General features: G+C 36.5%; 3 protein-coding genes across 6 annotated transcripts in view; 2 read left to right on the top strand and 1 right to left on the bottom strand.

The window, feature by feature from the left end:
- The first annotated feature begins 592 nt into the window (after nucleotides 1–592).
- Nucleotides 593–4906, top strand: endou (endonuclease, polyU-specific). The gene is made up of 8 exons (XM_079628471.1): nucleotides 593–683; nucleotides 972–986; nucleotides 2624–2792; nucleotides 2867–3066; nucleotides 3439–3552; nucleotides 3633–3739; nucleotides 3847–3989; nucleotides 4668–4906. Exons 1-8 carry the CDS (start codon nucleotides 626–628, stop codon nucleotides 4780–4782), a joined length of 921 nt encoding a protein of 306 aa, XP_079484597.1. The 5' UTR covers nucleotides 593–625; the 3' UTR covers nucleotides 4783–4906.
- Nucleotides 4895–10593, bottom strand: sumf1 (sulfatase modifying factor 1). The gene is made up of 9 exons (XM_079628470.1): nucleotides 10030–10593; nucleotides 9307–9480; nucleotides 8818–8892; nucleotides 8161–8243; nucleotides 7879–8001; nucleotides 7680–7794; nucleotides 6930–7043; nucleotides 6770–6829; nucleotides 4895–5216 (listed from the first exon to the last, which is right to left on the bottom strand). The coding sequence occupies exons 1-9, from the start codon at nucleotides 10288–10290 to the stop codon at nucleotides 5115–5117; spliced, it is 1107 nt and encodes a 368-aa protein (XP_079484596.1). The 5' UTR covers nucleotides 10291–10593; the 3' UTR covers nucleotides 4895–5114.
- A 769-nt stretch (nucleotides 10594–11362) lies between these two features.
- The window catches only part of itpr1a (inositol 1,4,5-trisphosphate receptor, type 1a), a 31058-nt gene continuing 17888 nt past the window's right edge, over nucleotides 11363–24532 (top strand). For 2 of the 4 annotated variants that reach the window (XM_079629384.1, XM_079629382.1), the window contains exons 1-19: nucleotides 11363–11489; nucleotides 13567–13675; nucleotides 14322–14392; nucleotides 17254–17369; nucleotides 18575–18661; nucleotides 18814–18972; nucleotides 19092–19190; nucleotides 20251–20334; nucleotides 20448–20594; nucleotides 20691–20786; nucleotides 20939–20983; nucleotides 21184–21338; nucleotides 21425–21524; nucleotides 21613–21773; nucleotides 22658–22799; nucleotides 22877–23035; nucleotides 23166–23338; nucleotides 23814–23933; nucleotides 24273–24467. In XM_079629384.1, the coding sequence (XP_079485510.1) occupies nucleotides 13584–13675; nucleotides 14322–14392; nucleotides 17254–17369; nucleotides 18575–18661; nucleotides 18814–18972; nucleotides 19092–19190; nucleotides 20251–20334; nucleotides 20448–20594; nucleotides 20691–20786; nucleotides 20939–20983; nucleotides 21184–21338; nucleotides 21425–21524; nucleotides 21613–21773; nucleotides 22658–22799; nucleotides 22877–23035; nucleotides 23166–23338; nucleotides 23814–23933; nucleotides 24273–24467 (2201 nt within the window). In that variant the 5' untranslated portion in view covers nucleotides 11363–11489; nucleotides 13567–13583. The remainder of the gene's footprint in view (nucleotides 11490–13566; nucleotides 13676–14321; nucleotides 14393–17253; nucleotides 17370–18574; nucleotides 18662–18813; nucleotides 18973–19091; nucleotides 19191–20250; nucleotides 20335–20447; nucleotides 20595–20690; nucleotides 20787–20938; nucleotides 20984–21183; nucleotides 21339–21424; nucleotides 21525–21612; nucleotides 21774–22657; nucleotides 22800–22876; nucleotides 23036–23165; nucleotides 23339–23813; nucleotides 23934–24272; nucleotides 24468–24532) is intronic. The other 2 variants (XM_079629385.1, XM_079629383.1) reach the window with 1 other exon arrangement.

Raw genomic sequence — 24532 nt, 5'->3', positions numbered from 1 at the left:
TCGGAAACAATCCTAATCTGATCATATACCGGTATATATATATACCGGTATATGATATATATATATATATATATATATATATATATATATATATATATTTATATATATGTTTATATAAATATATATATATATATATGATCACATTAGGATTATGGATATAAATGTATAAATAAAAGCTGAAAAATTGAAAGCAAGAACGCAAGAAGGCAAGATGAAAACGTGTGAATGGAACCACCTGGTCTTGCTGACTGTTTGCCCACTCATCATGGAAACATATAATGGAACATGTTCTTGCCAAATGGAGGCAGACCATTATTTCAAGAAAGTATAGCAAAATTGTATTAAATGCTAAAGTTTATTCATAATTTCCACTAGATGTCAGTTCCTGGAACCTGAGATCAGAGATTTGTTTATTTCATTTATTTAAAATATTTATTATAACTTTTTTTTCTTAATATTACCTTTTTGCTCATAGCAATTTTTTGGAACTGGTCCTATCATATCGCAACAGAGTTTTGGTACATGGGAGGAGTTCCTAAGAATTTATTTATCTGAGATGATATAAAAACCCAATTGGGTCTTAATCTGCAGATCGTGCAACTGGATCGTCCAACACCTACTGTATATGATGAAGGTCATCGTCATCCTCTTTCTCACCCTGATCTCTCAGGGCTGCTACAGTGGTAAGTTCATATCTAACTTCAATTTCCATCCTGATTGTACATTCATAAGTTACTAAACTAAGCATGTTCATGTGTCTTTTGTTCTTTTATAACATCAATTATCCCAATGCAAATGCAGTTCCCCCCCCCCCCCCCCCTCTCAGATGTTTTTGAGGAATGTTTTTATATTTTTGTAATTAAAGAAGAGTTGTTAAGATTCAAGATTCAAAAGTCTCTATCTCTCTCTCTCAGATGTTTTTGAGGAATGTTTTTATATTTTTGTACTCTATCTCTCTCTCTCTCTCTCAGATTCTCTGGAATTCGGTAAGTGTGTTACTGAGTTTTACACTGACTTTTTCTATTAGATTTGATTCATGCTCAAATCTCCTTAATCAAACAATGTGCCTTATGTCTAATTGTGTTTTAGGATACACTGTTCATTTCAGAAGCTCTAATAACTACTAGTAGGCCTACACATAATAGGTTAATGACAGCATTTGTCTATATGTTTTCGTCCACATAAAATGCAACTCAAAAATAGTCCGATTAAATGTTTTAATGACGCAGTAACCATATCAAATATACCTCAACTCCAGAGGTGTAGAGCCCATATGTCTTGAACGACTGCCAGCAACATGGTCGTCGAGGTGAGCTTCAACATCTGTAATTCTGCCAAATATTATACAGTAGGCCTACATATTTGTATTGTTAAAGGGTCAACAAAATGAAAACAAATAGGTTTGATATATAGGATAAAATAAAGCTATTCGACTGACTGTACACAATAGCTAGCGTTGTTAAAGCTAAATATGTTCAATTAGACAAAAGGCACAAACGAATCACAAATAAGACGAATCACACACACTGATGAATCACTCAAAGTAATTCTAAACAAACACGGACAGCTTTTATCTCTTACATAAAATGTTCAAGGTCTGTTGAGTCACGTGCATTGCAAATCGTCTTTTTTTTAACAGGCACAAAAATAGGAGTTATGACAGATTTAGTTCTAAATATTAGGGGGTTATCTGTGATAAGATACTCATTAACCATGAGTCCTGTTTACAAAAGTGGCTTTGAACTCAGCTGTGTCGACTGCTATAGTTTCACACACTTAGGCTAGTTCATCTCAGTATTCATTTCAAAGTAGGCTACTAACACACCACTGCCGTGAAATCCACAATATATTTCCTATTGTGCAATGATTGAATCATTCATAGTTTCACTTGGGTTATTTGTAACAGAAAGCAATTACAATTAAATTTAGACAAAATTGATTTGTTTATTTATTGTCATAAAACAATTCTACAAATCCTATAGACAATGTCATATTAGTTAAATTCTAACTCAAAAATCTGCACTACACACAATGCACTTTGCAATAAGGTCTCATTTGTTAATATTAGGTATTAGTAATGGGTTAATGAACTATCAACATGAACTATCAATGAGCAATACATTATTGATCTTTGTTAATGTTAGTTATTAAAACTCCAGCAGTTTATTGATGTAGTTCATGTTAGTTCAGAGTGAATTATCCAATGTTAACATATACAACATTTTATATAAAAAAAAAAAATGAAATTAACATGAACTGAGATGAATAAATGCTGTAGAAGAATGTTAATTCTTAGTTCATGTTAACTAAAATAGTAACCTTACTGTAAAGTGTTACCCACACATTTGTGTGATACACACATATAACAACAAATAATATAATAAACTCAAATCCAGTTAGATTTAAAGTGATGAACACTAAACATGTTCAGACTTTTGAGTGATGATTAATTTAACACTGTTTTCTTGACAAGACAACATAGAACTCAAATGGCGCATGTCAACGAAAAAACAACAACATATTTACAGTGATTGTTTGGTTAATTTATTTGCAGTAATTATGTGAATTCTTCACTTCATTCTTTCAGTTTGCAGGCTTTATCAGACCTTTCTTTGCTCCTCAGGTACTAACACTTTTTTAGCCAGTGTCACTGACGCTGAGATCAAGTCTCTGTCTGAGACGCTATACAAGTTAGACTCTAACAGGGCCACAGCCTCAGAGCTGGTTATTGAACCACAGACACTGATCTCTTCTTCTGCGACCGGCTCCGGGAATGACCTGTCATCGCGCCCGTAAGACACACATAACCACATGTACACATGTGTGCATGTTTTTATGTATTATAATGTTCTCTTATATTCTCTAGATTGTTCAAGCAAGTTAGTAGTACTTTGCTCTCCAAGCCCACGTATACAGCTCTCCTGAATCTACTGGACAACTATAAAAGGATGACAGGAGAAGTGGAGGATGTGCCCTCACAGGAAGTGCAGGAGCAGGACACTTTCCTCCAACAGACCATGAACACTGACCTGGGCAGGGAGCTCTACAATTTCCTCTACTCTAAAGGTGTGACTCCAAAACTCTTTTTGTTTTGAAGACTCAGCTTTTCCATCACAGGAATAAATTACTATTTATAATATATTAAAATAGGACACAGATTAAAATTGTATAATATTTCACAATATAATTTTTTATTATGTGATTGCTGTATTTTGTGAGCATATAGCTGCTTCCTTCAAAAATATAAAAAGCTATATAAACTATTTGAACAGTAGTGTTAATATTTGACAAATGTTCCTTTATTTACTATAAATAATAAACTGGGGTGTAAAATGTAAAACAAATGTAATCAAACTGTAATGTAAATAGTTCATGCAAGATATTGCTGATTTTGATTGTCGAATGACTGTACACATACTTTATTGTGTTATGGATCAGGTGCGTACTCATCACAGAGCGAGTTTATCCAGGATCTGAAGATGATGTGGTTCGGCCTTTACTCTCGATCTGATGGCAAGCTGGACTCCAGCGGGTTTGAGCACATCTTTGTAGGTCAGTCTGCGTGTGACCACATGATTGGCTTCCCAAAATGCATTTTGTATGTCTTTGGCTGACATGTAGTGTGTCAACAGGGGAAATTAAAAGTGGTAAGGTGTCTGGTTTCCACAACTGGCTGCAGTTTTATCAGAGTGAGAAACAGGGACTCCTGAATTACTACAGCCATAGTTTTGATGGCCCTGTGAGTACTTCATCAAAACAAACCAGTGCTAATACAACAAGATGTGGATGTCTGCTTGTAGAAGTTTTGATTTAGTAAAAGTCAAATTTCCTCTCTCTCTCTCTCAGTGGACCACATATCCTGACGTACTGGGAATGCAGTTTAATTGGAATGGCTATTACAAAGAGGTTGGATCTGCCTTTATTGGCTGTAGTCCTGAATTTGATCTGGCTATCTACAGTCTCTGCTACATCACCCGCCCTGGGAAGAAGTGAGTTGTCGTTCTCTCTCTATTCACTTTCAGCCATTCATCAAATAAAACTTTTTTGTTTATATTAGAAACATCCATTCCGTATATAACATATCCATCAAAATTGCTAGACTTAAGGCCCGTTCACACCAAGAACGATAACTATAAAGATAATAACCATAACGCCTATATTAGCGTCCACTGTTTATTCCGCCGCTTTAAATGCTCAAGCTCTTTAAAGTGGAATGGATTCTGAATGGCTGTCAAACTTTTTTCAGCTGGAAAAAAATCATTCTGTAAGTGTTTCCAATAATATTGTTTTTCTGTAACATTATCGTTATAGTTGTGCTAAGGACTGTATTCTTTTACATTTAGAATGTCTTTTAGAACTATATATTTCTCATTATCAGTATATAGTTATCATCCTTGTTGTGAACGGGCCTTTACTCTAAAATTATGTATTATTATTAATAACAATAAATGTAAAATAAAATTATAAATTATAACAATTATCCATCCATCCATCTCCAGTTATCCCCACTCATTTGCAGGGTCCACTTCACACACACTTGATCTGGCATAGGTTTTTACGTCGAGATGCCCTTCCTGACACACACATTATAACAATTGTCATTTATAATTTGATTATCATTTAATTAGCCATCGTTAACCATCTGAAATGCTTGACCGCTTTCTCAGGTGTTATGTGAGTTTGGGAGGGCAGAGTCTGGGCATTCAGACCTACACATGGGACAAGAGCAGCTATGGGAATGGAAAGAAGTACATTGGCTCTGCTTACCCAGCCACACCGTGATTCTGTCATCTGAATATCAGAATCAACAAACTCACAACCAACACAGCTCATCTGCTATTTTAATTATTCACTTGATTATTTGAGGTTGATGTTGATCTAATAAAAGACAGGAACAGAAAATCACCCCTCCTGTCTGTACTGATTTTTTTCTACATTTTTAAATTTGACTTCGAAACAGAATTTCCAATTGGCAATCTAAGCGCATCTTTACATTTCAATACCTTCTGTAATTATACAAAAAATAAAAGAAGTGAAATAAATAACAGCAAACTCTTACAAATTGTTTTATTTACATAAAATTCAATATTCCAGTGAAAGAACTGATGATGAGGTTATGGATCAGCGTCAGAGACGCAGCGGAAGCCCAGGTTAGAGGCAGAACTGTCCGGCGTATTCTGACTACGGGCCGCACACCTGTATCTGTAGCAGTAGGACTACAGAGAGAGAGAAATGTTTTTACAATCATGTATGTAAATAAAGCTTGTTTCAGGGTTCATGCCTATTTCTACAAAAACATTTCCATTACTTTTCAATGAATTTTAAGCCAAATATTCATGACCTAATGTTCCATAAAAAAATCCAGGGTCAAACTGCAAATCACAGCACATCTTAACCAATTAATGAGAAACTATGTGGTTTATTACAAAATAAATATAAATAACCCTGACATACCAGTAAGACTGTTAGATAAAATACTGTGTCTGATCCTCAGAACTCCACTGTGTAGCAATGGATTAACATACATCAATGGGAGACAACAACGTTAAATAGGTAAATACGTGTCCAGTCATAATGACAGTAACTTCTTTACAAGGTGGCAGTGCCAGAGACAAACTTTTGGAATACAACATTTGGTTAGAACATCAACAAGATAACATCCCTCCCTATGTGAATTCCCCCAAAACAGTCAAGTTTATTTGTTCATTTCTGCATTTTACACCAAAGTACAAACTGCAACTACCAGACGTTACCCCACGCCAGGGTCAGAAATTAACTTACGTTTTAGCGATGACTGATCTGAATGCCTCTGATTGGCCATCACATTCATTGAGTAAACGTACGTGATTGGTTATAATGATCGAAGCTGCAAAACGAAATCTGATGGAATGCCACAGTCAGATAGATCGAATGAACTTTAAGTATTGTAGTTTGTCTAACCAATATTATCACTTAAACATATTCTATTATATAAATATTTTGAACTAAATTTCCATGACTCTTATAGAGTTTATTTATTTTTCCAAAATATTCCAGACCTGCTATTTTTGTCAATAACTGCTGACCTTTCCAGGTTTTTCCATGACCGTAAATACCCTGTTGTTTTTACAGATGTAGGTTGTGTTTTCCACTTAGGTGGATATACTGTATGTGCAGACTAAATATGTAGAGACCAGCTTTACAATACTGTTAAAAATTTTGGGGTTGGTAAAATTATTTGTCTTAATTCTCTTATGCACACCAAGGCTGCTCTTATTTGCTCAAAAATACAGTGAAAACAGTTGTATTTAAAATAAATGTTGTCTATCTTAATGTATTTTAAAATGTAATTTATTCCTGTGATGTCAAAGCTGAGTTTTCAGCAATCAATAATCTTCACAACCCATTCTAAAATGCTGATTGGTGCTCAAGAAACATTTCTTAGTATCAATGTTGAAAACGTACTGCATACTATCTTCATGGAAACCATGATCAATTTTTTTTCAGGATTCTTTGATGAATAGAAAGTTGAAAAGAACAGCATTTATTTGAAATAGAAATCTTTTGTAACATTATAAATGTCTTCACTGTCACCTTTGATCAACCAAATCAGTTTTTGCTAATCAAAAGTTTTAATTTCTTAAAGAAAAATAAAATCATACTGGCCACAAACGTTTGAATGGTAGTGTACTTCCAGCAGTATTTTACCTGACATAAAATATCCCAGAGCCTCAATAACCCTGAGGTCCGTTTTTCAGTAATACAGTAGACGGCTTTGTGTATGTTTTACCTTGTGGCACATGTACGATCCTCCTTTCTTGACTCTGTCTGTCCCTGATTCTGGTCCTTTCTGTGGATTTTTTTTTTAGCATTAGTATAATGGGTTAACATTCCCTTTTGAGTATAAAGAAAGACTTTTTAAGCGTGGATGTGTGTGAATGCTTCCTTACAGGATTATATCTGTCTTCTGTATTGTGATGTACATTCCACCAGTCTGCCGTCCACTCCCATGCGTTCCCCACCATGTCATACAGACCAAAGCCATTGGCAGGAAATGACATCACCTGCCCAAGACATCACTTAAAATGTATTTACAGTGGATGTGCACACGTCTACACACCCCTGTTAAAACAGCTGTTATATTCCATGTATTCTATTTTACCTTTAATGTAAAAATTACAGCCTATGGAGTGCCACTGAAAACCAGACTGACACAATTAAAAGAAAAGAGATCAAAATAAATACTTAACCTTTATAATTGTGTGAGGGCTACAAACAAATTGCACAGGAGGTGCCCTCTTAATTTAACAGATCGGGGCTTTGTTTCCCAAAAGCTTCAAAAACCTAAGAAGATCGTAGAACCATTGCCACCAATGGCCTCAATGATCAACTTGGCTCACGATTCAAGTATTAGTTCAGGGGTGTGAACCCTTAGGGTGTTAGTTTTTTTCTCTCTCTGAAATGTGTCACTTTGGTTTTCAGTGGCATTGCATAGGTTGTCATTTTTTACATTAAAGGTGCAAACGTTCTGATATGATTTATCTTTGTTTCATTTTTTACATCACAAAAAATGCTGCTATAAATATCTACACATTTAAATAAAACTATAAACAAAAACAAAACTGCAAAAATGTATGACAATAAACTTATATGTATAAGTATCTTCTGTATTTTGTCTGCTAATTTATTCTTAGCGTTACCGGTGATGTGTTAGCATAGCCGTCCTCTGCTGTGTTGTGTTTAGGGAAATCTCCCTGCCACAGGTTAGCATAGTGTTGCCCTTTCGGCATTAGTTTATTTCCCCATGGGTACAGCCTAACAAGAGTGATAGAGGGAGAATATGTTTAAAAAATACATTCAAATAGACAAAAAGTGAGAACAAAACAGACACAAACACACCTATCCTGAAGTCCCCCTCTGCAGGCCAACTCCCACTCAGCTTCAGAAGGAAGTCTGCGTTCGGCCCAGTGACAGTACGCCTGTGCATCAGCCCATGACACATGCAGAACAGGGTGATTCATCCTAGATGCAAACACAGAGATTATATTTAATATGACTTCTACACGGGTATATGACTTAAAAACAGATAAGCATATCATCGGTTTATACAGTACAGTTGGCGTTGAATTGCAATCATTCACTGCTTACTCGTGTGATATTGCTTACATATATTTTCTTTACCTGTGCTCTATGGTTGAATCTGGTCCTTCTGGATGTGTCCAGTCTGCACCTTTCACTGGTGACCACCAAGGAGCAGCAGCCACCTACTGACCACCAATAAACATAGGTAAACTGTAGCACAGCCAGTACTGTTTATTCTTGGCTATATTTGTAGTTCACTTTAAAGTTTTTCTATGTCTTTAAGTCATTCTTTTCCCTGGCCCCCCTTTAATTCATTTCGATTTAATTTTACACTGAAATATATTTGGGTAGTGACAAATAGGATGGACATCTTTTTTTTTTTTTCTCTCTCAACATTAAGATTTTAGGTTTAAAATATATACATGTAACCGAAAGCAAATATTTTTTAGATGCTCTAAAAAGGTCATCACATCTGTTTTTTTAATTTACCATTTTGAGTCTATTTTGACCTTTCTTGATCACTTGTATTGTATTTATGTACTAATAGTCATTAATATAATAAATCCTGTAGCGTGACAAATTATTTTTTTATATTACAAACCTTTATAAATGAATCAAATGAATAACCAGCAGCCAGTTGGTCATTATTACAGAAAGAAAGAAAGAAAGAAAGAAAGAAAGAAAGAAAGAAAGAAAGAAAGAAAGAAAGAAAGAAAGAAAGAAAGAAAGAAAGGTGTATGCGTATACGTTTCTCACCGCATGTAACAGAGCGCTCTTCACCTCCTCACTCAGCAGTCCCTCAAAAACAAAAGAGTCTCCAAAACGCTCAGCCTGTAGATAATACAGATAGCCTATTGAGCGAGCATGAGTATTCATTATTTGTCTTATGGCTCTGTAAATGGATGTTATTTACAACGTCCTTTCCAGAGAAGTTGGGACATTTTTTTAAATGCTATGAAATCAACAATCTGTGATTCATTAATTCTCTTGAATCTTTATTTAACTGTCAAAAGTACAAAGAAAATATTAACCAACTTAATTGTATTTTGTAAATATAAACAAATTTTGATGACTGCAACGCACTCCAAAAAAGTTGGGACAGAGGCTAAATAAAAGTGAAAAGATTATAGAATATCCAAGTAGAACTGTTTTGAAACAGTGAGTCCACAATAAGTAGTATTGTTACCACAACGAGAGTATTGTTATTGGGTTAAAAAAGGAGAATTTCTGCAAATGGGATTGTACCTCTGTGATATAGCCTGTCTGGTTGGTGAAGTGTTGGAACTGCTTGTTTGTGACCTCGTGCTCTTCAATGTAAAAAGGGTCCAGCCTCACTCTCCTCTGCGGGCCCTCTCCATCCTGTGGTATTCCTGGGTCATCCGTTCCCATGATAAACCAACCTCCCTGTAGAAGCACCAGCTACACACACATACAAGCACAACATTCAGATTGTTCTGTGGCTGTTTTGTAAAACTTTTAATGCAATAGTTAATGAAAATACTTTTTTTTTTATCATCATGTCTTTTTCTCATATAACTTTCTTTCCTCCATGAGAAGTTATTTACAGCAGAATGTTGTTCTAGTCAATATAATGAAAGTAAATGGTGACCAAGGCTGTCATTTGAGTCATTCCACACACAAAGTTGTTTAGTTGCTTAACAGAGTTGCTATAGAAGATTTCTGTCCGGTTTCACAGACAAGATTTAAGCCTTAGATTAGCCCTGGCCCCCGTCTTAATCTAAACCCTGTCTGTGAAAACAGGCCTTAGAGTATTGCATTCAAATCTATAGAACTACTTTTATAATATTTTTATTGTGCTTTTCTATACTTTTTTTAGATTGACATACACTGGTCCCACGCCCCCTTTATCAATTTTATTTAAAAATAATAATATTTTTTATAATTTCTCCACAATTAACTTTAACTAAACAATACTTGTCTAGCCTATGATAATGATAACAAACATACCTTAGTGCGTACATCAGACTCTATCGTGTGTGGACTTTCATTTGCTGTTTTGGAGTATATATTTGCATCATCTTGATGTTCCAGTTTGTTTTCATAACTCACATCAACAGCAACCTCCCTTTTCAGTCCCTGACAACCACAACCCGTGCTCTGCGACTCCGAAGACTGGGGACTCTGTTCGAGCACGATATCGCCTATGTCACAATGTGCTGCCACAATGCATAAAAATAAAACCACAGAGCTGGTCGATATTGATACCATTATAGCCAGTTTAAACTCCGATCGTTTTGTATTGCACTTCCGGCTAAGGTCATGTGATCAGTCAGGTGACAAGTGTCTTTCTGAAATGATTTTCACCAGCCTGAGTTCATCTAACATTTCAAAAGTGATCTGTTTACGTTCCCATTAATCTCAATGACAGTTACTGCCATTTAATGTCGTGTAATATTTGCTTTAGTAACCCAGTTCTGGTGTTGTGTTGAAAATGATGACTAGAGAAATCTGTGACTAGAGGTCGCTGTTCATTAGGCTAAAGTTCTTGCGAGAATTCGCCAGGCGCGCGTGCACCGGCGGAGACCTACTTCAAGAAATTATATTTTTAGACAAGTTGTCCGAGTGCAATGCTTGCTCTATCATTATTATTGTATCATTATTATTTTTCTGTTTGGGTTTTACTTCCCTCTTCTGCATTTGCGGATGTAAACCGCAACAGACATTCAGGGTCACAGAATTAATGGTTAATGAAATCAAATATCTATTTGGCGGTATCTAAACTTCTCTCTTCTGTAGCCTATTTACAGTTTGGTCAAGGTAGCAGCCTATCCTAAATGTATTTAGCTAATATATAGCCTACATTGGACTATACATAAATTATTTATTTGTTTCCATGCACTTATTTGTAGTAGGAGGAAGCATACATTATAGCCTACTTGAACTTCTGTTTAATACAATTTTATTTAGCCTACTTAAAAATATTATTCTATGTAAATTTGATTACCACAAACAAATTATTGCATAAAATGTAAAATGGCAGTGGGGCAAGTTGTAACAACAGTATTAGAAGATCATAATTTGTTACATCAATCCCCCAGTCACCTCTACTTTTTTGCATTATTTAACTATTAATAGATGCAGTTTTTCTTTAAAGTCTCTAGACTGTTTGCAACAAAAACGAAATTATTTTAGTCAATTAAAAGGGAATGTCTGGGTCTTGTAGTTCTTGAATGCCGCAGTTCATTGAAATAACCGTGGCGTGGCACCGCTGGAACACAATTTCCCAGAAACCCATCGCACTCCACCGTTTACAGAGTCACTCGGCAAGCCGAAAAGAGACGAACATCGGGGCGATGGACCGCTGTGCTGGACTCTATGAAGAGTCGGGATAATAACTTTCTCAAACAGAGGACGCAACTTTGGGGGGGAAACAGCGGACACGTTTGCTCCAACTTCGTTTGAGAGAGGTGAGATCTAGGCTAAGCAAGAATAAACGGACTTATAAGAGTTTTGTTCAGGAATGATGCTTTATTAAATATTTATCTTATCTGCGGGAGAGCATCGCGCGCGCCCCGTTGAACCCGCCCCTAGGTTAGAAAAACTGCCATGAGAAACTCACGGATGAGAAAAAAAAGATACAAACTCATCGAGGAAGACACAGTGTCAGTTAAGCCGGTATTTTTTTTAAATATATATAACGTTACTGTTTAACGCAACAGTCCAAAACAATGTTATGATGCCGTTAGTTTAATCGCATTTTGGGCACGCATTCTTAAAAAACTCTGCTTTTCATAAATGCGTTTGCTGGATAGAGGTATGTGCCCATGCTTAGTCGGATTTCTGTCTTTTTATTTCGTTTTGACATTGTTGACATGCATAGAAAAATTAGTCGTTAGTTTCTGTTTTCAAGACGGACGATCCGATGTTCAACAGATGAAACAGAATCTGCATTCTGTGTTTTACAACAGCATCAGACGAAGCTGTAATAAACGCAATATGCAAAACTAGCATGTAGTTTTCATGTAAAATAAGATGCTTTATGCTTTGCAGTTAGAGGGAAAAGTATTCACATGCAAATCCCTCCTCCGCACTCTCTCTCTCTCTCTCTCTCTCTCTCTCTCTCTCTCTCTCTCTCTCTCTCTCTCTCTCTGCATATTTACGGTTTGCTTGTCTAATCATTTGTTAATCAAATCTAGTAGTTACAGGAAGAGTCTGGTGATGATACAGGCGTCAAATGGAACTGTTACACTCACTATGCCCTCAACCCTAGTTTCTTATTGTCGTACAGTATACCTATTTCATATCATTTGGTTTATTTATTATTTTATGTAAAAAAAGATGAGTTGACTCATCTTAACTAAGTCAAGTCATCTTGTTGCTTTGACTGAGTTAATGTGAGTCAACTTAAAGTGTCAAGTTTATGCATCAATTCGTGTTTTGAAGTGTAATAAACTTGACACTATAAGTTGACTCAAATTAACTCCGTCAAAGCAACAAGATGACTTGACTTAGTTAAGTTGAGTCAACTAATCTTTTTTTACAGTGTAGGCTACATTTCCATGTCCCCATATCCTAATATGTTGATTAAACCACAATATTTTAAAGTGTATAGTATTTAAAGTCAGCATGAAATCAATTATTGTAATCTTTAATCAAAATTAAAATATATATAGGCCTATATATATATTATGGCAGCTATTTATGAAGTATTGTTTTATTTTTTGACAATACTTTCAGCTTATTTTAATTTTAATTTAGCACTTTAGAAGAGCAGTTTGAAATTTGAATGCATTTTTGTCTTCCTGTTGTATTTTGTATTTATATATGCATTAAGATTTAACTTTGCATGTTTTGTTAGTTGTAAATTTGACCCTGCCTGGATGTGTATTTTTAGTATGGTATACCAATGCACTGGGCTTGGAATAAGTGTTTAGTCAGTTAAGTTAATAAATAACTTGCCAACTTGTAATTTGCAGCTTCTTGTTATCGAAACTCAGTGGAGGAAGGAGATTTTGTGATGCATTAAATTTGAACTGAGAATGTGAAAAGGCCTATGCATTGTGTTGTAATGTATATTTAGGATGGATTCAGCTTAGACTGTAATTATAAATAAATAAAAAAGTCCTGTAATCATCAGTTTTAGAGTCCTCAGCTTGTTTGTCTTTCTTCACATCATGGGTTACCCAATGATCACATGTTGTTATTTAGTTCATGCAGTGGGCCACTTGTGGTTTTAATCAAATTGTGTTGTCTTTGAAGACATCAAATTGGTTTAGACATGAATATTCTACTTTTGTTTTTGTGGAAACATTCTGTTTAAAGAGCTCTGCAGACCTATACAATTTGTATGTTCTATTTGAAACTGTTTTGTTTTTGTATTTTGTACTGTATGAAAAAGACACTTCTAACCACACATCATATATGTGTTGCTTTAAATGTGTAAACCTGTGTAAATTCTTTTTATGGTTAGAGCTCCTGTTTGGGTTGTTTGCTTAATGATAAATCTGTACACAGTCATGACTCTTTGACCTCTGACCTCTGTAGGTGGTGGAGTGGTTGCCATGGTGGATAAAATGTCAAGTTTCCTACACATTGGGGACGTGTGCTCCCTTTATGCTGAAGGCTCTACCAGTGGCTTCATAAGCACTCTGGGGTGAGTTGATTGACACTGCGTTATGATATTATGGAATGCTTAAAATCACATGTGAATTGAAAGCAGATCAGTGAATATTATGATGAGCAGGACATTTTTGTTCCAAGAGTAATTATTACAGCAAATAAATGATTAACAAGCGAATGATTAACTAGACTTGTTTTTGCATTCTTTTTTAAAGCATCTGTTAATTGTAATTGCATGGGAAAAAGCAACTCATGCAAAAAGTCCTATTTTTTTGTGTTCCTCCGAAGAAACAAAAGTAAAACAGGTTTGGAATGACATGAGGATGAGTTAATGAGCTAATGAAAGATTTTGCACATTTAGGCAATCTAACCGTTTGAAGATCAAGACTGCATGAAGTTTGCTGCGGTTGAATGCTAATCTTTAATGTTTAGTTAAGAATAACCAGCTGTCAGCACAGCAGTTTAACCTTGTGTGTGTGTGTGTGTGTGTGTGTGTGTGTTTTTGGCTGACTGGTCTTGGAATTTGGATTATGTCCAGTAAGCTGCTACTTTGGGCCAAAAAAGGCTAAATACAGATGCACACTTACAAATGCACACCATTATTTACTCATGCAAAAACACACAGATGTTCAGACAAACCCAAATTAACTTCTACAGATTAACACTCTCATTGGTTTCAGGTTGGTTGACGACCGATGTGTTGTTCAACCAGATGCAGGGGACTTGAACAACCCACCCAAGAAGTTCAGGGGTGAGTTTGTGTGTGTGTGTGTGTGTGTGTGTGTGTGTGTGTGTGTGTGTGTGTGTGTGTGTGTGTGTGTGTGTGTGTGTGTGTGCCTACTTATATACTATATAACTATATTTTGGAGACCAATCTGTACCCAGAAGTGACCAAAACCTGACCAAATCGCCAAAAACCTTTATGTCTATTGAGTGTCCCCATTTAGATAGCTAAGTAAATGTGTGTGGATGTGGATGTTACGCTGGTTTATTTTCAGTTAAGACTGGAAGTTCAGTTACTTAAATTGGACTTTGAAGTCAAAGGTCAGATGATGTACCCTAGAGAAAAGTTAGTCATTTCCATGAAAACCACTTAATTTAGCATGTCATCCTTCATTCTTAGGAATTATTATAGCATTGTCTTCCAAAACTTGTAGTTATTATTGTCAATCAAATCTTTGACCGCATAAATCTGTGTAGAACAGTCTGTCTACGTTTACTTTGCTGTGGAAATTGTTACCAACACAGAAAGCACAGATCTACTCAGTTAAAGGACTTGATAAATGATGGTACTTCAAAGGCTTCACACAAGATTGTGTGTTGTTGAGGCCGACTGCCCTCTAAACTCACATCACTCAAAATGCATCTGCTGGTGACACCGAGAAGCTACGTCACCAGTAGGGGTGCGTGTATATAAGTACATTTTTACATCGGTGTGTACTGGTTTCCATCACTAGTTGGCTACTGAATGTTAAAGGAAGAGTTTGAATATCTTTTTATACCTAAAATATAATTCCTCTCATGATTTATTCATGTTGTTCAAAACACATGATTTTATATTTTATGTGCAACCCAAGATTTGAAGGAAGTTCACACTGCTCTTCCACACAACAAAACCATAGAAAATGACAAAAAACTAGCATAAAAGTATCAAAGTAGTACATTTTACAAAGTCTTTTAAATCTTCTAAAAGCATATGATAGAAATTTGAAATGTATGTTATTCTTTGTTAATCTTTCCCTCCATCACAGCTCTTAAATTTTATTCTCACTTGTGCATATTTAAACTTGGCAGATCAAGAAACAAGCCATTTTTAACTTTAGAGACGCCAACCACCATTGGTTCTTGTAACCTATGTGAACAAAGCTTAGGTAAATACTAGAATGTGCTTCTGAGATACACTACTGTTAAAAAGTTTGGGGTCAGAAAGATTGAAAAAATATTTTAAAAGAAGTCTGTTATGCTCAAAATGAATATGATTAAAAATGTAGAACATTTTAATGATAAAAAAAAATGCTATTACAATTTTAAATAACTGTTTTGTAATTAAAGTTTAAAATGTAATTAATTCCTGTGATGGCAAAGCTGAGTTTTCAACACTGAGTCTTCAGTGTCACATGATCCTTCAGAAATCATTCTAATATGCTGATTTGGTGCTCATGAAACATTTCTTATTATCAATGTTGAAAAGTTCAAGTGCTGCTTGCTTAATATTGTTGTGGAAATTGTGGAACACATTTCTCAGGATTCCTCGATAAATAGAAGTTCAAATGAACAACATTCTATTTGAATTAAAAAATCTTTTGTAACTTTTTTAATGTTTTTATTGTGACTTGATCAATGTAATGCTTCTTTGCTGAATAAATGTAAGCATTTAAAAAAAAAAAAATCTTACTGATCCCAAACCTTTGAACAGTAGTATATAAATAACATGAGGAACTACCCCTTTAACATTTATATACTTCTCTATCAAACACATATGTCTCAATAACTCAACCCTGCTGATAAATAATCCCTGCACAGTGTGCTTGAGTCTGTGATGAAGGGAGGAAGAAAAGGAGAGATAATTGTCTGATGGTCAGTGGGCCCCAGCAGAGAGGAATGCGTACTATTTCCTTCAAATGTAAACACACACCAAAGCAAAATGGAAGCATGTGATGGGTTTATTTTCTATTGCTATTATTTTATGAATACAGTATGCTTATTTTGTTTGGGTATGCATTGATTTCCAAATTATTAAACTTACAATTTCATTTGGCAGATGATAAATAAGCAAAATAGTACAATCGACTGGCACTGAGGGAGGGACCCGAGCTATTTCATAGGGGATTGGTGTGTGTAATCTTTAAGCTTAGGACCAGTAAAGCAACACCCTGGCAACCACCCATAACACCTTAGCATTGTAGCATCAACTTTAATCTCAGGGAAAATCTAGAAATCCATCTCCTTTTTTTGTAATTGGACACTTTTAAACACTCTTGTTTTTATACAAGTGTGTGTTCTACATTCCTCCAATGACCCTAGAGCTTTTTGGTGTTTTATCAGCCCAATCTAGAAACTAGAAACAGAGACCAGATTCTCTCTCTCTCTCTCTCTCTCTCTCTCTCTCTCAGTCTGTCTCTCTCTCTCTATCTCTGGCTCCCCCTCTCTCCTTATTTGGTAAGACTGAAGTTCTGCTGAAAAGAAGTGCATTTTCACTTTAATATCTGAATAGCTCTTTTCTTATCACTTTTGAAAGACAGTCTGTGTCTGTTTTCTCTCATATTATGTGCTTCTGAATTTACCTTCATTATTTAATTAAGGTCTATTAAAAAGGTTTTTTTTAAAGGATTTTTTTTTGCATCTGATTATGTGAGGGAATAACCGTTTTAACAGTTTTGCACTTGTAAACCACACAGACACACAATTTACATATTGATTTTCATACTGATTTTCTTCCTTACCATTTATGATCACCTTGTCATCCCATCAGCAGGTTTTGAAAGCTGTGCGTGTGTGTCTAAACACAGTGTGATTGTGTATGTGCTTACAGGAGTTATGAGTGATGCTTGTGTTCTGCTTGTCTGTGGCTGGGATGAAATGTGTGCTCTCTCTTTCTTTCTCTCTCTGTAGACTGTCTGTTCAGACTGTGTCCCATGAACAGATACTCGGCACAGAAACAGTTCTGGAAAGCTGCCAAACCTGGAGGAAACAGCACCACAGATACTGTTCTGCTCAACAAACTCCATGTGAGTGTGAAGCTTAGTCTTCCCCTGGCCACGGACATGATCTGTTTGTTTATATTGATATAGGGAATTACAATCGCTTTCTTGGAATAACGCTGCACATAATTGCTGGTCTAGAATTAGTATCCACTATCCACACCTCAAATGATTGGCTGATGGCACCACAAAAACATACACAGTCTCTAACCCTTCAATAATGACTACCCTGAACTGCGATTTTAAAGTCACGATGAAACAAGGAACAAAGATATTTTCTTCTGTATTGTGACATATCATTATCAAATTGGATTATTGTAAAAGGAAAAAATGTTTAACCAGACAAACTGATTGGAGGAGCCTGGCACCAGAGAGAGGAAAATGGCTAGGAAAAAAGTTGACTCCAAATTTGGTGAACTGGTAAACGTCTACTATATAAAATATAATCAAATTATAAACTAACCAGCCAAAACTCAAGCTCTAATCCTTATTTACTATTAAGAAATGAAAGCTGATTCTAGAAGCAGTGGCAACTTCATCTTTATTCTCAAAGTCCTAATTTCATTGATGATTTTACATTTTTAAAGCAAATTTATTGGATGAATTCTTATTCCTTAGATTATGGTAGCATTAGAAACAAGTTCATCCGAGAATGTAAAACATTCCTTTACAAATAACTTCAATATCTCATATTTCATTCAAACCTTTAGTATTAGGTATATTCATACTTGCTCTTGAGTAGCTTAATTTTCAAAATGCTGTGAGTAGTGGTATTTGATTGGATTGCATTTGTAAGTAAATAGCACATTCAATCTTTTATCCAAAGAAAGGAAGCCATGGAGACACACACCTCGACCTCCTAGACTTCATAGCTTCACCCTGTAGTGTGTTCACGCTCTGCTTATGACCTTATACATACACAGAATGTAGAAAAGTTGCTAACAATAAAAAAAGATGTGCTTGTAAATGAAACTGATTGTGAAGAATGCTCTGTGGGCCATCTGAACAATGTTACAAGACATGTCATTAAAAAGAGCACAGTTTGTTTGCTACCCAACAGCTTCTTTTTTGGAGACAGTATATTTATCAACTTCTCTGAATCTCAGTTCCTACTGTTCTGAAGAGCTGTACAAACGGAATGTGCTCTTGTCACATGGTTCTTTGGTTCTCATGTGTATTGCATTTGCAGTTTTTTCCCTCTCTCATTTTTTTTTCTTATGTGTTTTGTTTAGCATGCTGCTGATTTAGAGAAGAAACAAAATGACTCTGAGAACAAAAAGCTTCTAGGAACAGTCATTCAGTATGGCAATGTCATCCAGGTAAATCTTTCATTTACACATGAGCGCAAATATTACTTCCGGTAATATTTCAATTGTATATATAATACAGGACATTTATAAACACTTTAATGTAGAAAAGATTAATATTTAGCAGTCAAATAAATTGTGTATCTGTTCACGTCTATTTGCAGCTTCTCCATCTGAAGAGTAATAAGTATCTGACAGTAAATAAGCGCTTACCGGCTCTTCTTGAGAAGAACGCCATGCGTGTGACGCTGGACGCTGCAGGGAATGAAGGCTCGTGGTTCTATATCCAGCCCTTCTACAAGCTCCGCTCTATAGGAGACAATGTGAGTATGTCATCAACTCTGATTATTTGATTTGTTGTGTATTTCTAGTTCTTGCACTTACATAAACACACATCAGAGTTCCACTTGTAATGTTTTATGTCTGTTAATGTGTGATTCAGGTGGTCATTGGCGATAAGGTTGTGTTAAACCCTGTCAACGCTGGACAGCCGCTGCATGCCAGTAGCCATCAGCTTGTGGATAATCCAGGATGCAATGAAGTAAAACACACACACACTCACACGCACACGCACACACACACACACACACAGAGAGAGAGAGTTAGTTCAGATATTACTAGTAGTTCAGGGATTTGCCATATCTTTCTCTTTTCCCTCTCTCTGGCTATGTTAAAAAAGGAATTCTAGTGTACTGCATACGGCCTAGAGTTTTTTAAAGTAGTTTGCAAGTGATAAATATTTCAAACTGTATTTTGACAGCATCACAAAAACAATGTCACATGACCTCAGTTGAATTCAGGTTGGCGTTTAATTCAGTCAGAGACATCAGGTTATTTTAAAAATAAAACAAATGGTTTGAATCTTTAATTAATTTTTGGACAAAAGTGTCTTAACTCTTGGGAATAAGATTTTTTTATTTTAATTTTAATGCATATGCATTTATATGAGTTTCCCTTTTAGATGCAACATTTATGGGAGGAGAGAATTGAAATGAATCATGCAAAGTGATTTACTAAGGTTTAGCTAGTCAATTTACTGGTATTTGCGGCATTATTTAACGCCCCCCAAAAAAGCTTAAATCTTAAATTAGATGCTAATTTGTGCTGACTTGATAGATTGATTTAGTCATCATGGGATTGATCCAGGTGCGTCTGTGTTCTTTAATTTGCGCGTCGTCAGTAGACCACATGATGCAGAACTTTCCACTCTTTAGTAAATCTGGCCCATAGCCTTTCTTCCAGGGATATTAAAGTTAAATATATAGACATATAGTAAAAAGAAATAAAAAAAATTACTAAACCTTTAAATAAAATGAAAATGAAATGGAAAATATATAGAAAAAATAATTGTCCTCAAAAATATCTAGAAATAACCCTTTCAAAATTAGGCTACCTCATTTAAGACATTGGGAACCATGGTTATTCAAAGAAAAAACAGCTGATGAGGCTGTATTAAAATAAAAAAAATATCTTGAGTTTTAGTTGTTTTCGTTTAATTTAATGCTATATTGTCTTATTTTTAAAACAATTTAGTCCCATAGTGGGCCCCTGTTGCCAGGTTGAGAACCACTGGTCTATTCCATTGTCTTTTTCTCTCTCAGGTGAATTCAGTGAACTGCACCACCAGTTGGAAAATCGTTCTCTTCATGAAATGGAGTGACAACCAGGAGGTTGTCTTGAAAGGAGTATGTTTCATACACAAACATGATGCACACAATTTACATTTACTTACTTTTAAAGGAGTTATATGTAACTTTCTTGCGTTTTAATGGCCTTTTAATGAAATGCATGTTATCAGGGTGACGTGGTGAGGCTTTTTCATGCGGAGCAGGAGAAGTTTCTGACGTGTGATGAACACAGAAAAAAGCAGTATGTCTTTTTGCGTACCACCGGGCGCCAGTCTGCAACCTCCGCCACTAGTAGCAAGGCACTCTGGGAGGTAGAGGTAAGTTAAGGACTTAGCTTTGTGAAGTTGACCAGTTGTGTTTGTGAGTGTGATTGTTGGTTTGGGAATCTAAACAGATGTTTGCATACTTTTCAGGTGGTTCAGCATGATCCCTGCAGAGGCGGAGCCGGCTACTGGAACAGCCTCTTTAGGTTCAAACACTTGGCCACCGGCCATTACCTTGCTGCAGAGGTTAGACCGATATGTTACCTGGAATAAGAGTTCCCACATATACACACATGCAAATGAATCAAAGAGTGTGTAGTTCGAGAGCTTGATGATAGAAAGAGTAGAGAAGGTGACTTGCGACATTTATCTAATTATTCTCACCTTATTGTGATCAGGTAAATCCAGACTATGAAGAAGAATACCTGGAGTCCCGTTCCTCTGTGAGTGTGTGCTTGAGAGCGTGTGTGACTGTGTGTGTCTGTGTTTTTCCCCTTTCATCTTCTGAGCTTCTGAATTCATAGTATGAGCAATTTGAGGGTCTCTTTACCATAGTGCACTCATTTCAACACACATTAGTTGAGACAAAGCAGACTGTCATCTTGAATGTACAGTCACAGTTGATCGATTGTTTCTCTCTCAGCTGGATTCGGAGCCAGAAATTATCCGGGCACGTGTACGTAACCCTCAGGATAAGGTTTTGTATACACTGGTGTCTGTTCCTGATGGTAATGACATTTCGTCAATCTTTGAGCTTGACCCCACCACTCTGAGAGGCGGAGACTCGCTCGTGCCGAGGTACAGCGAGATTGTGACTTCTTGTGACATCTTCTGATTAATTACACTCATATTAAACTTGTTGTATTTTGGATTGTGCCTGTCAGAAACTCATATGTGAGGCTCAGGCATCTCTGCACCAATACGTGGGTCCACAGCACCAACCAGCCAATAGATAAAGAGGAAGAGAAACCAGTCATGCTCAGAGTGAGTCAGCTTCTGTCTATGTATGACTGTAACTTTGGTTTATGGATTCTCTGAAGTGTGTCTCCTTCACTCTGTATTTGTGTCTCAGATAGGAACGTCTCCTCTGAAGGAAGATAAAGAGGCTTTTGCCATAGTGCCAGTGTCTCCGGCTGAAGTTCGGGATCTGGATTTTGCTAATGATGCTAGTAAAGTCTTAGCTTCCATCGCAGCCAAACTGGAGAAGGGCACTATCACCCAAAATGAGAGGAGGTAAAGGTTACATTCATCTATTCATCCATGTGTCCGTCAATCAGTCCTTCCGTCCTTCTATCTATCAATCTTCAATAATTTATTCATCTTTTCATCCATCCATCCATCTGTCCATTTGACCTTTTTCCATTCACCCATCCTCTACCCTCTGTTTTCTTTCTTCATCCATCCATTGATCCATTCATCTGTCTGTCCATCCTTCTTTCAACTATTTCATCTTTCCATCCATCCATCCATCTATCCATTCATTCATTCATCCATTCTGTCTATCCTTCAACCACCCATTCATCCATCCATCCATCCATTCATTCATCATCTGTCTGTCTCTGTCCTTCCATCCTTTCTTCAACCATTTATTCATCTTTTCATTTATCCTTCATCCATCTGTCCTTTAAATATATTTTTCCATCCATCTTCCCATCTTTTTGTTCTTTCTTCCTTCCTTCCTCCCTTCATCCATCCATCCGTCCGTCTGTCTGTCTGTCCGTCCGTCTGTCTATTTGTCCATTCATCCATCTGTCTGTCCAGAATCTATCCTTTAACTATTGTATCTTACCATCATCTATCCATCTGTCCATCCATTTGTCTGACTGTCCTTCTTTCCTTCAACCATGCAGTAATCCAATAGTTCATCCATTCATTAATCTGTGCATTTGACTTTCCAATCCAATTTTATATCCATCTTTCTTTAGATCTTTTATTATTTCTTTCTTCATCCATCCATCCATGCATCCATTAGTCTGTTTATTAATTTATCCTTAAATTATCCATCCGTCCGTCCATCTTACCGTCTTTCTGACAATCTTATGTTTTTTTTAAGCCAAACCATCTTTTTTGTTAAACTGCTCACACTTAAAAAAATAAAAAAATGCTCTCACACACAGGTCAGTGACAAAGCTATTGGAGGATCTGGTGTATTTTGTGGTGGACATTCCCAGCAGTGCTCAGGATGTGCTGGAGATCACAGTCAACAAACCCAACAGAGAGCGTCAGAAACTCATGAGAGAGCAGAACATACTCAAACAGGTACATATTGCCTCTCTTATAGGGTTCAGTTTTAAAACATCTCACTAACATTTCTTTTCAATGACCTTTCAATTAAGATATTCAAGCTGCTGCAGGCCCCATTCACTGACAGTGGGGATGGCCCTATGCTGCGACTTGAAGAGCTTGCGGACCAACGGCACGCACCTTTTCGTCACATCTGTCGGCTCTGCTACAGGGTCCTACGTCACTCGCAGCAGGACTATCGCAAAAATCAGGTTAAAATACTGTGAAACAAAATAAATGCAAACAAAATTACACTACTGCAATTACAAAATTCACTTGCAACCCCTTGTACTATTGTACTAAATGCAAAAATGTCCTCTTTCTCTCATTATTTGTGTTTAGGAGTACATAGCAAAGCAGTTCCGCTTCATGCAGAAGCAGATAGGATATGATGTGCTTGCTGAAGACACTATCACAGCCCTGCTCCACAACAACAGGAAGCTTCTGGAGAAACACATCACTGCAGCTGAGATAGACACCTTCGTCAGCCTGGTCCGCAAGAACAGAGAGCCCAGGTGTGCGAAAATAGATCTGCATAAATGTTCTTGGTCATTTACATGTATTCATTTAGCGTACCCTTTCATCTGAAGCAGGGGTGGGGAACGTTGGTCCAGGAGGGCCGCTGTCCTGCAGAGTTTAGCTCCAACCCTGAAAGAAACTCACCTGATTGTAGCCTTAGTGAACCTGAAGACATTGATTAGCTTGTTCAGGTGTGTTTGATTAGGGTTGGGACTAAACTCTGCAGGACAGTGGCCCTCCAGGACCAACGTTCTAAAGCAACAAACACAAGAAATTTTATGATGTAAGTGATTCATCTTAAGTACAATCCAGTACAGAGATGTTGGCGGTTTAAGCTAAAGTGAAATAGATGTTTTAAAGTAGTGTAGTAAGTTGTGTCTTTAGATTGTTCTTAATGGTTAAATGATTTGAACTATTATTGTAATAGTTTTGTGTCTTATCCTGAATGAAGTTGTGTCCCTGTTTCTCTAGATTTCTGGACTACTTATCAGATCTATGTGTGTCAATGAATAAATCCATCCCTGTCACTCAAGAACTCATCTGTAATGCTGTGCTGGACCCAGCAAATGCAGACATCCTCATCGAAACAAAGTACAACACCTACACTGACTATTTTCCTATGTGCATGTTTAGAACAATATACACTACTGTTCAAAAGTTTGGAGTCAGTAAGATTGTTTTGAAATCAGAAATTAAGACTTTTATTGAGCTAGAATGCATTTAATGGTAGTGTTGCAGAACAGCTAAAACAGCTCATATAATTCAGCTAGCGCAATATCGAACATGTTGTGCCATTATTCTCATCTACACTGAATCAAACCAGAAAGTGTGTTGAAAGTTCATGAGGAATTAAAAATAGTTTGCTTGTGTGGTCCACAGGCATAGAGGTCTGTGGATGTGGTATTGAACGAATGTGTGTTTGTGTGCCAGACTTGTGTTATCACGGTTTGAGGTGGCAGGACCAGTGCTTGGTGAGAGCGCAGAAGAGGAAGAGGAGGATGAAGAAGAGGTATGGTTGTTCTGGAAGGACGGTAGAGGAGAGGTGAAGAGTAAGAGCATCAGAGAGCTTGCACAGGACGCCAAAGAGGGACATACAGAGGACCATGAAGTTATCAATTATTACAGGCACGCACACACACCTACATTTACATGAACATTTCATGAAAGGAAAGATACACAGAAATAAAATG

The sequence above is a fragment of the Phoxinus phoxinus genome (assembly GCF_949152265.1).
Source record: "Phoxinus phoxinus genome assembly, chromosome: 11".
In the NCBI taxonomy this organism is placed as follows: Eukaryota; Metazoa; Chordata; class Actinopteri; order Cypriniformes; family Leuciscidae; genus Phoxinus; species Phoxinus phoxinus.
The sequence above is the reverse complement of the archived record's forward strand: the minus strand, read 5'-3'. Positions and strand labels throughout refer to the sequence as shown.